Source organism: Delphinapterus leucas, chromosome 14 (assembly GCF_059928025.1).
Source record: "Delphinapterus leucas isolate spDelLeu-1000000601 "Yukka" chromosome 14, BTC_Dleu_Yukka2, whole genome shotgun sequence".
Taxonomy (NCBI): Eukaryota; Metazoa; Chordata; class Mammalia; order Artiodactyla; family Monodontidae; genus Delphinapterus; species Delphinapterus leucas.
Window position 1 is genome coordinate 6,275,811 of NC_143142.1, and position 15,264 is coordinate 6,291,074.

Here is a 15,264-nt window from a genome sequence, read left to right on the forward strand (position 1 = left end):
GAGCGTTATGGAATAACTAAACCCATGGAGACGGGCAGGCGAGACGAGCCCCCTGAGGACGAGAAACAGCCAGATTGTGGCTCGTTGGGCTTTGTTGGGTTTTTTTCTTTTTTTTTTTTGTTCACTATTTGTACCGTTTCAAATTAGTACAAAACATTTTTATTAAATATCAGATGGGTTCCCTGAGAAAAGAGCTGACACAGCAGGTCCGAGGCTGCTCCCCTTACAAAAGCCTGCTTACAGTGTTGGCCCTTGGCTGGCTCCTGGGAACGTAGACTCCACGAGGGTTCTGACCACCGTTCACCCATCAGAGGGGCTTACCACGCCCAAGCTGTTTGTACAAACTGCAGTTTATGCTGACCACCTGCCTCCCCCCTGGAAATCTGGAATTTGGTACGTGCCAGGCAGAAGGCGCCGACCCGACCAGCCGCCAGTGAACAGCCCGAGTGCCGAGTCTCTACTGGGCGTCCCTGGTTGAGGATACTTCACACGTGTTGTCACAACTCCTCGCTGGGGGACTGAGTGTATCCTGTGCCACACCCCAGGGAGGGGGCTCTGGAAGCCTGTGCCTGGTTCCCCCAGACTTTACCCCACGTGCCTTTCCCCTTGCCGATCGTGCTGTGTGCCCTGTTGCTGTGATAAATCACAGCCGTGTGGATGACAAGATATAAAGAGGAACTTGCTCCTGGCTCTCCTCTGCGTTCTCTTGCTCTGGTTCATTCTTCCTCTTTGAATTCAGTCCTGGACTCGCTTTGCTTCTCACACTCTCCCCCGGGGATGACTGCATCCATCCCCAAGGTTTTACAAACTACAGGCCAGTGACTCTGAAATTGACATCTCCACCCGAGGCCCTTCTTCTGAGCATCAGACTCATCTATCCTTGGAAATAGGGTCTTTACAGAAGTAATCAAGTTAAAATGAAGTCATTAAGGTAGGTCCTAATCCAATATGACTGGTGTCCTTCTAAAAGGTGGGTATTTGGATAAAGAGAAAGACACAGGGAGAACGACAAGAGAACACGAAGACAGAGATTGGGGTGATGCCTCTACGAGGAAAAGAATGTCAAAGATTGGCAGCAAACTACCAGAAGCCAGGAGAGAAGCGTGGGACAGATTCTCCCTCAAAGCCCTGAGAAGGAGCCAGCCCTGCCGACGCCCTGATCTCGGACTACTGGCCTCCAGAACCGCGAGACAATAGACGTTTGCTGTCTAAGCCGCCCCTTTTGTGGTACTCTGTTACAGCAGCCCTCGAAAACAAACACACTACCTAACAGCCCGTAGGTGTAGCGGACTCCACAAGCCCCACGTGACACAGGCCCGATCTGGTCTTCCCTTCCTGGTAAACGGAATCACTCATCATTCACTCAAGCCAGGAACCCGAGAATCACACTTGACACTCTCTTCCTCACCTCGTCCGGTCCATCCAAGTCCCATCGGCTCTACCTCCAAAATATCTCGAGAATCCACCAGTTCTCTCCGTTCCCACTGTCCCACCCTCGTCCAAGTCGCCGTCACGTCTCACCTGCACCTGGGCAGCAGCTCCAAGCTGGCTGCCCTCTCGGGGTCTGATGCATCTCTAATCTAGTTCCCACAGGGCAGCCAGAGGGCTCTTTTAAAAATGGAAATCTGGGGACTTCCCTGGCGGTCCAGTGGTTAAGACTCCGCGCTTCCAAGGCAGGGGGCGTGGGTTCAATCCCTGGTCGGGGAACTAAGATCCCACATGCCATGCAGCACGGCCAAAAATAAAATAAAAATAAATAAAAATGTAAATCCGTACCACAGCACTGCACCCAGAATAAAATCTAGTCTCGGGCTTCCCTGGTGGCGCAGTGGTTGAGAGTCCGCCTGCCGATGCAGTGGACACGGGTTCATGCCCCAGTCCGGGAAGATCCCACATGCTGCGGAGCAGCTGGGCCCGTGAGCCACGGCCGCTGAGCCCGCGCGTCCGGAGCCCGTGCTCCACAACGGGAGAGGCCACAACAGTGAGAGGCCCACGTACCACAAAAAAAAAAAAAAAAAAAAAAAATCTATTCTCCTTTAAATGGCTCACAAAGCCCTGCGCGGTGTGGCCCCTTCACCTGGTTTGCATCCCGTCCACCAGCTCACCACGCTCCCGCCGTACACACTGTACCCTTGGCCTGTGATGCGCCTACCCACCTGTGAGAGCCTGAATGATGCCTCCTCTGCAGGTAGGAAGTGCTTTAAAAAGGTAACGCTTATCAGACAGCCTCCGCTGAAAGCTGAGCAGCGGGGACCAGCAAAGCCCGTGCGAGACCAGCGTCCTGGTACCTGAGGTGAGCATGTTGTTGATGAGCTCCAGGAAACCCTCCTCGGCCACGTGGGCATCCGTGAGCAGGAAGATCATCATCTTGTTCTCAATGCCAAGTTTCAGGTAAAGGTTCTTCAGATCTTCCCGGAAACTGTTCTCAGAGTAGCCGCGGCTCAGAAGGATCTCAAACACCTGCCGACACGGAGCACAGCATCCCCGTGAGACCACCGGCCCTAGGGAGGGTGTCCAGGTAAGTGCAGAGGGAGAGGACAGCTCCCAGCAGCGCAGCTCGGGCTGAGCCACCATCAAAGAGGGACCAGCGACAGCAAATCTGGATGACCTGGGCCATTTTCACAAGATACGGTTGAGTGATAAATGCAGGACACAGAAAACTGACATCCCTTTTTGTCAAACAAACCACAGCGGACGTCCTGTGCAGGCGCACACGTGTGCGAGGTGAGAGCTTATGCAGGGAACAAGGCCTGTCCAGACGGATTATGAATATGGCTGCAAGAAGAGGGGTGGGGGTAATGCAAAGGACACCCTTAGTCATTAAAATGAGTCATTTGATGGGAGTTCCCTGGCAGTCCAGGGAACTAGCATTGGCTCGCTGCTGGCCAGTCACAGCGCCATGGCCCGGGTTCCATCCCTGGTTGGGGAACTAAGATCCCGCAAGCCACATGGGGCGGCCAAAAAAACAAAAGAGTCATTTGAGTTACTGGGAGGGAGGGAAGGCAGAGGATAGCCAAGCAACAGAGGAAATGCGTGTGGGTACAGTCACTGTGCGAACTCATTTAAAATGTGATAAACTGGGGGAAGATGTGTAAAAAAATCCGAATAAGAAGCAATTTTAAAAATCTTAAATTCAAAAGTCCTATTACACACAAAATAGATAAAAATGGAAGTAAGGACACAAATGTAAGCCAAGTCTTTCCTGTTCGAGCATTTCCTCCGGCTCACATGTGTAGAAGTTTAACTGCGACCAACGGTTTAGAAAAAGCTCAGATTTATGGAAACAGAAAGATCCCTCATTTCCTCCCTCCCCTCTACCTCTAGTGTCTCTCTCTCTCTCTCTCTCTCACACACACACAGAGCCTCTTTCACACTCACAGGTACTCACACATGTTCACACGCAGCCACTCACACACTTTCACACCCACACACGTTCACAGTCACTCTCAAACATGCACTCAGTCGACACACTTCCATGTTCGTGGGCACACACACAGTTGCTCACCCACTTTCACACTCAAAGTCCCTCACACACATTCACATACAGTTACACACACGTGGACACCCACACACCCTCTCACACAGTCACAGGCACAAACTCAGGGCAACATGGAAGCCCTCCAGCCACATACAATCAGGTCTCCAGTTCTACCTGCCGCCTGCAGACCCCGTACATCCTCCCCGAGTGTAGCTTTCACTGCGCCCCCTCAACAGGTCCCGGCACCCCTGGCATGGACAGCTCTCTCTGGTCCCCCTACCCAACTGCCCCTCCACTTCCCAGGACACAGGGACGGCCCAGCACAGCCCACTCCTTCTCCACTTCCCTCCGACATCCTCTCCGCCATTCTTCGAGCCCAAGATGCACAAGCACTACCTCAAAGGAAAATGCATCCATTTTTGTTTGTTTGTTTGTTTCTTGGTTTTGTTTTTCTGGCCGAGCACCATGGCATGTGGGACTTTAGTTCCTCAACCAGGGATCGAACCTGCTCCCCCTGCAGTGGAAGCGCAGAGTCTTAACCACTGGACCACCAGGGAAGTCCCAAAAATGCATCAGTTTTACCTGGAATAATCAACAGAAAAGTCAACTTGCCCAGAGGGTAACATTATATCCTACAGAAAAATGTAGGAAACAATAGTAAAACAATTACATTTGAATAATGGATGATTTTGATTACATACTTTATCTAATTTTAAAGGTACATCAACCAAGTTAGTTTAGAAATACTTTCAACAAAAGGTTAATATTTGTGAAATACTGCAAGCTAGGTTCATTGAATTAACCATGACTGCTCTCCTATATAAAGAGTTCGCACAAATCAATAATCATATAAAGAGGCAACTCGTGAAAGGGAAAAGACAAATATCTAATGAACGTATAAAAAGATATTCAAACTGCACTATTAAAGAAATAAATTCTCATTTGAACTATAATAGTTTTCACCCATAACCCTGGCAGATATCAGAATGACAATACCTGGTATTGGCAGAGTAGGGAGAAAAGGACATTGCTGGTAGCATAAATCAGTTTAGTCCTTTGTCGTGGGACTGATTGGTTGTTAATGAAGACATTTAAAAAAATAAACCAAATACAGTGAATAATAGAATGACACTGTACCCCCCACCCATCTTTAACATTTGCTAAAAACCCAAAAGTCATATTTGCTTCAAAACTATTTTGAACAAAGTTATGGATAAAATTAAAAATCCTTTGCTTCTCCTCTGGTCCTCCATCTCCAGGCTTTTTTTTGTTTGTTTGTTTTTTTTTGCCACACCATGAGGCTTGCGGGATCTTAGTTCCCTGACCAGGGATCGAACCCACGCCCCAGCAGTGAAAGCACTGAGTCCTAGCCACTGGACCGCCAGGGAATTCCCTAGGCCCTTTTTACTCCTGATTCAAGGAGGCAAACTCCACCATGAATTCAGGTCCAACCTTTCTAATGTGAAATCTGGTGCCACGGATCAAAAGTCTTTTAAAAACATATACCCTTAAACCCTCCAGTTTCCCAATTTCAAAAGAAAATGTTTGCATGGAAAAAACTGACCGGTGTGCAAAGAACAAGAATGTTCATCACTGCACTGTTTATAATAACAAAACAAGGAGAAGGCTAAATGTCCACCAACAGAGAGGCTTATGTGTGGCATATCTACACAAGGGAACATTGTGCAGTGTTTCAAAGGAAAATGCAAATATATAGCTATTGACTTTAAAAGATGTCAGTGATCTAGAGTTAAATGGAAAAAAACAGATTACAAAAGTTCCATATAGATATTAATTATATAATATTGCAAAACTGTAATATTTCTAAATGTCCAACTAAAGAAGAATTTTTAATTAAAATATTGTACTACACATTCATCAAAGTTGGATTCTGAAAGATGTCAAATGACAAGGGATGTTGACATGTTAAATGGAAAAGGTATATATTATTGTTATACTCTGAACAATATAATTTGAAAATAAAATTTTACAAGACCCTCTTAAGAAAAAGTTACATATAACATTGACCCATGGCTAGTAATAAGTTAATATATTTGTAGACTCATAGGAAAATTCTGGAAGGATGTGCACCAAAACGTTACTAGGAACCAACAAGTGATGAGATTACAGATGATCTTTATTTTCTTTAGATGTTTCTGCATTTGCGAATAGCTGCAACGAGGACATAGTACGTGTATGTAGAGACCAGTGGCCCCATGACAACTGTGGTCACTCCGTGACGATGATAATGACGTTGAGCTCAATCTGATTCCAGAAGACATGAGGAGACGAATACAGTTTGTGCAAAAGAACACCTTCTAATGCTAGTAGAAGGATTACGGAAACCCAACAAGAGGTATCCCCTCCGAGAGGATGGATCAAAGGGATCCAGGGTAGGCATCAGGGGTAGCTGAGTGCCTGGTAATGACTGAGGCTGAATAACGACCCTGTTCTGCCCAGGAAGAGCAGGCAGGCCCGGGGGCGGCGGGGGGTGGGGGGCGGTCAAGGCACCTGGGGCTAGTTTTCAGCAAAAACAGAGACATTGAGGATAATGCAAGACCCTAGTAATGCACAGGATCGGATACCAGAGAACTAAGGACAGTGTGGGAGGGTGAGTTGTGGAGACGACTCCTCTTCAAAATTGATTCTCACTGCACGGTGCACGCCTCCACAGTGATGGGCCAGGCTGGCGAGTTAACCTGTGGGCACTGCAGGACTATCTGTAAGAGCCTAAGGACGGTGTGGAGAAACAGGCCCCTTCATACGGTGCTGGGGGGATAGAGAATGGTGAGGCCCTTTGGAAAACAATCTGGCACTTTCTCAAATGACTCAACAGAGAATTGCCGTTATGACCCAGCAACGCTGCTCTTAGGTGTCCACCCAGGAGAAATGAAAACATATGTCCACACCGAATCCTGTACATGAATGTTTAGAGCAGTGTAGTTCGTAATAGCCAAAAGGTGGAAATAACCCAAATGACTGTCAGTAGATGAATGGATAAACGAAACGTGGTCTACCACACAGGGAATGTGATTCAGCCACAAAACGGAATGAAGCACTGATACACGGATGAAGCTTGAAAACGTCATGCTAAACGCAAGAAGCTGTCGCAAAAGACCACATGCTCTGATTCTATTTGTATGGAAATACAGAATAGGAAAGTCGAGAGAGACAGAAAGTAGATTAGTGGTTTCTTAGGGCTGGGGGCTGGTTGGAAGGACAGGAAGAGAGAGGGCAACAGCTAAAGGGCTTGGGATTTCTTCTTGGGATGATGAAAATGTTCTAAAATTGAATGTGGTAATGGTTTCACAACCTTTTGAACATATTTTTATAAAACTATTGAATTGTACACCTTACGTGGATGAACTGTATGGTCTGTGAAATGTATCTCAATAAAACTTTTTTTTTAATTAAAGATTCTAAGAATGTCCCAGAACCACGCATGCTGGTTGTGCTGATACATTGCCAACCCTCAACACTGGGTCCATGGAGGTGTAGGGCAACCTCTCCTCCACACGAGCACAGGTCACAGGTCACGGGATTTGCTCGTGTTTGACTTTCGAACTTGATTTGACAGATTCTTCATTCCAAATACAATACAATAGTTAGATGCTTCAAATATTCAGTTAAAATAATATCAACCCCCCCCCCAACAAAAACACTTTATACTCTATGCAAACATCATGCTATGATCTGTTATAGATAGCTCAAATATTTGCAGGAACTACTAACTGTGGAAATTGGCATACCAAACCCATTTCTGGGGGGTGGGAGGGGAGCCCGGCTCACCTCATAGCCAGCTGTGAAGGCGGCCAGCCTGGCCAGAGACTGCTTCCCGGAGCCCCCGACCCCGACCAACAGGGCGTGGCCACGGTCCAGTCGAATGATGCGGTGCACACGGGTCAGGTGCTCCAAAGCATCGTCAAAGAGAACCAAGCTCATTTTGGTGTTGCTTTCATTATACTCTTCAAGAATTTCCTGAATTTTAGAAAAAAAAATTTTTTTCTTTAAGAATCACTGGCTTTTAAGAGACAGACTCTCTCCTTTTGTGCCAGAGTGATTAAGAACAGAGGAGAGATTTTTCTGAATGTCTATAATTGTTGAAATTATTCAATCATTCAGGTTTAAGAGACTAGCTTTTACGATCAAGATTTCGATCTGCTGGCCTGTGACTGGCCAGCAGCGAGCCAATGCTAGTTACAAGGTTCGACTCGTGAATTAAGATGAAGATGAATATTAGGGGGGCAGATGAGTGGTTCCCAAAGCTGGCTGTGCATCGGAACCCTGGCACCCTTCATGGGCTTGATGAAGGGAAATGCACAAAGATGGGCCCCAAGGGTCTGTGTGTTGGACAAATTCATCAGACCATTCCCATGCACCACTGGACATGGACACCACTGGATCAGACACAAGCCCACATCCTGAACCGAGAGACAGAGGCATGGGTGTTCTTCCTAGCTCCACCTCCTGGGCACCCATGCAATGCGCTCCCGGAAGAGGTGAGCCCTGTCCGCACCTGGAACAAAGCCTTGGCTGCCTCATAGTCCTGAACGTCTTCATAAATGCGCGTTTCCTCTTCGTGCAGAGCCATCCGGAAGTCTCCAAACAGGATGGGGTCCCTCATCACCACCTCCGCGTCATCCTTAAAATGTGCCGTGACCAAGTTGCCTATGTGCTCTTCAACCTGACAATACAAGACCACTTCAGGAAGCCAAACTCAACACCACAGACGTGCTAAGACTTGTCAGAAAAAGAGTGTATGCTAGGATTATCTGAAGTAATTTGCATTCGATTTTTTTCCCCATTGGCTGCAAGGTACTTAATAATCCACCCTACTTTACCTGTTGACTCTCATTATTAGTCTCTATTTTTCTGCAGTGTCCCATACAAAAAATACATTGAAAAAAATACATTGGGTTTTTTTTTGATTTGTAGCTTTTCTTTTCACCCAGAGAAGAATTTTGTGGTTAGAGTTTTTTTTTTTTGCATTTGCTGGTCCATATTCAACGTACTGACCAGTTGCTTGTCTGTTTCATTGATTAACCGGTCGTGGAAGACTCTCAGACACTCGTTCCTCCAGACTCTCACCATCTGGGTCACCGTCTGGAACCTACAGGATGGAAGGGGCAAAACCAGCCACAAAGTTATCTAGAGAAGAGCAGGCTGAATGCTACTATTTTCAGATGGGTACACAGGGTGCAGAAAAGGGCAACACTCCCATAGTCATTTTTCCCCCCTGGTTTCACATTAATTGAAATTTAATGTAAGCTAACAATTTAATTGTAAAGACCATAACGTTGTCATTCATAACTTATCCTGCTGCAGGGAAGAAAAAGAACATTGTCTATAAGTGACATAAATGACCTGAGAACCTGACAGGACTCCTACTTGCTGGAATTTATGAATTTAAAATCAGCAGCAGAGCCGCTGGCCGCTCCCTTTTCTAAGAACCAACTCCAACTGACCCCAATTCTGGGTCTTTTTCTGGTTTCTGGCAAAGAGCTCTCACTCCACCCTAAATACCTAGAGCTGCTCTCTCTGGAACTGCCATTCTGAAACCTTCAAGGGCACCCAAGAGTCAGTGTGGGTATGGGGAAAGTTCCTAATTCATTTTTCAATATTTTGTGGATTCATGACATGAATCCACAAAATTGGAGGATCCCTGCAAATCTACATAGATGAAAGTTTACATTAATGTAAATACACAAATACGTCCAGCTTTCATGAGTCAATCTCTAGACCCAGACTTAAATCCCTTCTGTCCTCCATGCTTAACTTCTCCCAAAGACACATATATTGATAATAGAACCAGTTAGCAACTGACAACAATGCAGGTGTATGAAGGAAAGGCTCCACGCGGGCCAATTTCACCTTTAGAGCTGAGAACAAATGGTTGTCACAGCAAGTCCTACCGCGGGGTTGAACACACCTGTCCACACGGCCACACACCTGCCTCTCCTGGCTCCACCTGCCTTCAACTCAAGGGCTCAAGAGGCATCAGGTCTTAACTCTGTTCTTTGTTTAACGTAAACAGAAAGACACTGGGTAATTAATTGACACATGGATTCACACCACATTCCTTGATAGCTCCTCTGTCTTAAAAGAATAAGAAAACCCATCGTACTGATGGGACACATTTTAGTGAGAGAAAACAAACTCACCGTTCTGGGTTAGTGAGGACGAGACCGTTAAAAACTCGCGAGAGATCTCGAAGGTTAAAGATGTAGTGGAACTTGGATGGGGTGGGCAGTAGATCCTGAACAATGTTTTTGTAAAGTGCCAAAGTGCAGGATGTCAGCTTGTCACTTACAGCCACAATGCTCTCATGAAACACCTACAGAATGAAAAGAAGCCCCCCCGAAGTGTCTATCAGTGAATGAATGGATAAGCAAAATGTGGTCCATCCATACCATGGAATCTGACTGGGCCCTAATAAAGAATGAAGCACTGACACCTGCTACACTGATGGATGAGCCTTGAAGACATGATACTCAGTGAAAGAAACCAAACACAGAAGACCACATATTGTATGATTCCATTAATGGGAAATTTCCAGAATAGGAAAATCCATAGAGACAGAACGCAGATCAGTGGTTGCCGGGGGCTGAAGGATAGGATGGAATAACTGTTTTTGGGGTGATAAAAATATTCTGGAACTAGACAGTGGTGATACTTGTACAACATTGTGAATGTACTAAATGCCGCTGAACTGTATACTTTAAAATGGTTTTAATAGCTAATCTTATGTTGCATGAATTTTACCATAATTTTTTGAGAGGAGGTAAGAAAACAGTTAAAGAAACAGAGAAACTAATCCTCTGATCTGCCTTTCTTTCCCTAGATTGTCTCATTAACTGACAAGTCAACGTGATAGGAAACCAAAGCCCCAAACCAGCCCTCAGTTTGAGGTTGATTTGACTAGCACAGACCTCACTGTTTTGGAAGCGAATGGCTTAACGTAGGGCATGAACACGCCAGGTGACCACTGATCCCACACCTTTATGTTTCCTGCCTGGCCCTTCAGGACTTTAAGTGTGCAAGCCTGCTTTAGAAGGCAAATGCCAGGATCAGAAGGTCATTATTTAAATGAACGGGTTCCATTTATGGGGGTCACGTAAATCACAACGATAACAGCAATAACTAGTATCTAGTGAGTATCGGACATGTGCTGGGCACTGTGCCGCACACTTTACACGCATTTCCTCCTTTCATTCTCCCAAACCCTAAGTGAGGTGGGTACCAGAATTATCTCCCTGTTCCGGAGGAGGATGGGGACTAAAAGCTCTCAAGGGACTTGCCCAAGGAGCAGAATGGGGACTGACTCCAGAGCCCAAGTCCTCTAGTTGGTTCCAAGTCCTCTAGCTGGTCCACTGCTGTCACTCAAGGTGGCCTATGTAACTCAGGGCCACATCACAACTTCCATGGGACCCAGGCACCTTCATGGGTCCCTTCCTCCATAAAAATACATTACCTATATATCTTATTATATATATTATATTCTTTATATTATTATATATATTATATAAATATATTACATGTTATTTCTAGAAAACTATATTTATACATCATTTTATTTAATTACAATTAAATATATTATCTTACATATATATTATGACTGCCTTGGTATAAAGATGAATATAATCCAGGCTGAATTATATTGATTCCTTTCTTCTGGTTTTGAAAGAAATGAAAACATGTTCACGGTCCCCTAGAAGCACCGTGGGCTGTAGGCATTGTGTTTGCTGTGCCAGATGCACACATTGCTACCACGTTTCTACCCAACACATGGCCCTCCGGTTTAGACTTCTAATTAAAATCAAATTACCGAGGTATGGCCTTTAAGGATGGAGGAATAAATTAAGTGCAAAGACTCCTCTGAAGGAAATGGAATGTTGAAGACACTGAACAGCGAAATAAATCTCGGGTCGACTTCGTTGCGGCCTCCCCCCGCTTTCCCCATCGCGGCGATAAAGCCAAAGTCTCGGATGCTTTTACAGTTCAGCTCCTTCCCCCGGTCGTACAGGTAGCCTTTTTCCAACAGCAGTTTCAGCAGGGCAATCGGCTGCTGTGTGCCATATTCGTCCACCTTGATTTTTTTTTTTAAAGAAAAGGAAGAACAGCGGTATCATAAAGCAGAACTCAGCAACGCCTCTGCTGCCCACCTAAACTAAATCTCATTTCTCCTCTCACTCTCTCGGAGCACTCTGGCTTGAGTTTCATTGGGCTTCTCAGAGTTTGCAGTTCTATACATTCATTTGTAATTTTTTAGAAATCTGTGTCCCTGTCTAGACTGTAAGCTCCCTGAGGGCAGGAACTATATACGTTTTGCTCATCACTTCACAGCACCAGTCCCATAGGAGGTGCTCCATAAATATATCAGTTGGATGGATGGATGGAAAAACAAGTGTGTGGATGGCTGGCTGGATGCAAAGATAGATAGATGCAAAGATGGATGGGTGCATGCATGGATGCACAGATGCATGGATGGGTGGATGGATGTGTGGATGGATGCATGGATGGATCCTGGCTTTGCAAACAGTCCATCTGGAAGATAGATATTTCAGGGGAAAAAAGGGTTCTGCAGAAAAGATATAAATCTAAATCCCAGTGCTAAGAAAACTTTGCACCTCTCAGGCTCTGGCCCCAGAAACACACCCATTGTGCACGCTAAAGTTCCCTTTCCTTGGTAAATCCAGAGGAATCCTGAGGAAGTGCCTGCCCTCATGCTTCCCAGGCTTCCCGAGGCCCATGCTTTCGGGCCGAGAGCAGCATTACTACCCGAAGTACAGCTCATTTGGAAATCTCTCGCTCAAACATATGCTGAATATAGCTCAGAGGCTGCCTTGCTACCTACTTCCCTCCTTTGAGAAACTATGGAACACAATCTAAGGAAAGGGTCTCTCTGGTTAAGAAGACACTTCCTGTCACACTGTCCCTTAAGCTGACTCCTCGTAACCTGGGCCCTGCAGACATTGTGCAGAATAAAGACAGACGTTCTCACGCTCACCCACTCCACGCACACACGGCCACACAAACACAGCACACTGCCCCGCCCCTGCCGTTAACCCCACCAACCTTTGGCATGTTCATGTCATCCATGAACACCAGGAGGCGTTTCCCCATGGCTGGGCCGTACGTGTCTTTGGTTCGTTTTTCCACATTGGCTTCTAAATTTCTTTGGATATCCATGGACGTGGTGCGGGAGGAGAAACTGACCATTAACACAATCTGAAACAGAAAGAGATTATTCCAAAGGTGGTCTTTCTTTTTTCACAGTACCTGCAGGGAACGTTTGATCGTAAGCTAGCATCTCTTTTGCAAATTCGTTGGTATCTGAACTAACTTTTTTATAACCCAACGTGAGCCTGAACTTCATTCTATTTTGTAGCGCTAAAGCAAGAATTCCTCTTCCCTTTTGGCAGGTTGTATGAAGCAATAACTGGTTGCCAGGTGTGGCAGCGTGGACTTCTAACCAGGCGACCTCAGAACCATCACTTAACCTTTCAGAGCCTCGTTTTTCTCATCTGAAAGATGATTTTAATGACATCTTCTTGGACTACTTCATAGAGTGACTTTATCATGTGAGATGAAATACACCAAGGTGTTTTCAAAACGACAAAGCAATATTCAAACATAAGTTACTATCATGCCTGCTACATCTTAATAAATAAGTCAAAGACAGCATGAACAATCACTAGTTAGTCCTTGGAAGTAACCACTGAGAGAAAGGTGAGGGAGGCCCCCCGATCCCTGTGTGGGGCACACATCCTCACGCACTCATACTTGGGGCTTCTCCCCGGCCCCTTCTTAGAGCGAGGGGTGAGAGTTCACTGATCAGTGGCTCCGACACTTAATTATGCATCAGAGTCACCTGGAGGGCAGCCTGATGGGGTCCCATCCTCAGAGTTTCCGATTCAGTAGGTCCCAGTGGTATAAGAAAGCTTTCAGGTGATGCTTATGCTGTGGGTCCAGGGACCACACTTTCGGAACCACTGCCTTAGGTAACACCCTTCTACAAGGTGTCCACAAGGGCAGCCGCACCTGAGCTGAACACCTGAAGGTGAATGTGCTTCTCTTTGACACGAACGTATCCAGGTATGTCTTGTTGGGCCGATAAGCACCAGCTGCTGAGTCCCGGTGGGAAGGGTCACAGCGCGGGGGCTTCTGAACCCGGGTTCCCTTTGCTCCATAAACTGGTAGGTCCTTCTGGCTGTAAACATCCTTCGTGTGCCCTCCACAATGGCATCCTCAGAGCTAAATAAGCCATGCCTGCACGTGCTGGTATGTGAGTGACCTTGACCATCCATTCGTGGGCAGTGCAACCCAGTCCCGCCCACATCCCTTACGTGCCCATCGCCAAGCTGGGCTGACCACTCCCCGGCCCAGAGGGCCACGTGGCTTCCCGGGGCCTCTTTGCTCCTGGAGGCACCAGCCTAAGGGAGAGTCAGAGGAAAGCAGTGGGGAACTGTCTCCCCTCTGAGGTTCCAGAAGGCCAGAACAGGAATTGGGAACTTAAATGACGGGCAACATTAACAAGGAACTGAGTGAGTGTGCGGACTGGGGACAAATCTATGACATCTGGAGATCCTGAGTCACAGGCAGCTTCTTGCAGGAGATAAGAGTCTTTACATGGTTATTAAACATAAAGCAGAACTTGTTTAAAGCCAAGAGAGCTGCAGTGGTGAGCAGGTGGGCCCCACAGGACCACTCTGAGTACGCAGAAAGGAGAAATGCCGTGCTCTTTCATAACGTCTCGGTGCACCCGGCACATTCTGCACGATCGTGTTTCATGTACTCATTTTCGCGTTTTGTCTCCCCTCCTAACAAGATCGGGCCTTAACAGCCTTGTTCACTGTCGTTTGCCCTGGGGCACCCAGACCCTCCTACGTTTGACATGTGGCTGGAGGAAGGAGGGGAGAAACCACAAAGTGGTGATGAGGAATGTGAATGCCAGCCTCCAGACGACTCCCAAGCACCGTCACCTCCAGGCACCCACACCCTGTGTAGCCCCCTCCCATGCTGTATCAGGGTGGGCCATGGTGGTTTCTGTGTGACCCACAGAACGTGGCAGAAGCGATGGTGTGTGATTTCCTGGGTCATATGAAGCATTGCAGCATCTGCTCTGATATCCTGCACATTCATTCTGCGGGGAGCCAGCTACCGTGTCAAGAGGACACCAGCAGCCCTTGGAGAGGCCCACATGGTGGGGAACTGAGGCCGACCATTTCGGAAGAGGGTCCTCCAGCCACAGTCAAGCCTTCAGATGACCACAGCCCTGGTCAACCTTGCGATCTCATGAGAGAGCCTGGGCTAGAACTACCCAGCTAACCCACTCCCAGATTCCTGACCTGCAGAAACTGACACTAGTGTTTGTTGTATGAGCTGCTTTGTGTTGGGGTAATTTGTTACGTGGCAATAGATAACAGATACAAATAATGACTTACATTAGTCTCGTCGTTCAGGTTTTTAAGAAAGTTCTGGGTAGTGGCTGTCTTGGAGGTGCCAGATTCACCAACCAAAAGAACAGGTTGCCTAATCTTAACCATTTGTTCCAGCGTCCAGGTAGTACGGGTCGTATCCACTGTGTGAACTAAGGAATATATGAAGAACAGGAGCATCACAGAAATGCCAACAAGGTGTGCATTGGGCAACCTGGAGCTTCACAGGATCCCATAAATCCCATAAAAAGCATCAGCAAAACCCCAAGAGGTGACCTTGAAAACGTATATATGGGTGAAATCATCTTAGGAGAACCTCACTACCCCAACCATTATTTTTAATAGCTT

General features: G+C 46.6%; 1 protein-coding gene across 1 annotated transcript in view; it reads right to left on the bottom strand.

The window, feature by feature from the left end:
• The window catches only part of DNAH10 (dynein axonemal heavy chain 10), a 149,394-nt gene that overhangs the window by 37,902 nt on the left and 96,228 nt on the right, over positions 1–15,264 (bottom strand). Inside the window, exons 45-52 of the mRNA XM_022597911.3 lie at positions 14,923–15,068; positions 12,554–12,706; positions 11,304–11,564; positions 9,640–9,812; positions 8,495–8,588; positions 7,995–8,162; positions 7,268–7,456; positions 2,289–2,460 (exon numbers count right to left, since the gene is read on the bottom strand). Coding sequence (XP_022453619.2) covers positions 2,289–2,460; positions 7,268–7,456; positions 7,995–8,162; positions 8,495–8,588; positions 9,640–9,812; positions 11,304–11,564; positions 12,554–12,706; positions 14,923–15,068 — 1,356 coding nt within the window. The remainder of the gene's footprint in view (positions 1–2,288; positions 2,461–7,267; positions 7,457–7,994; positions 8,163–8,494; positions 8,589–9,639; positions 9,813–11,303; positions 11,565–12,553; positions 12,707–14,922; positions 15,069–15,264) is intronic.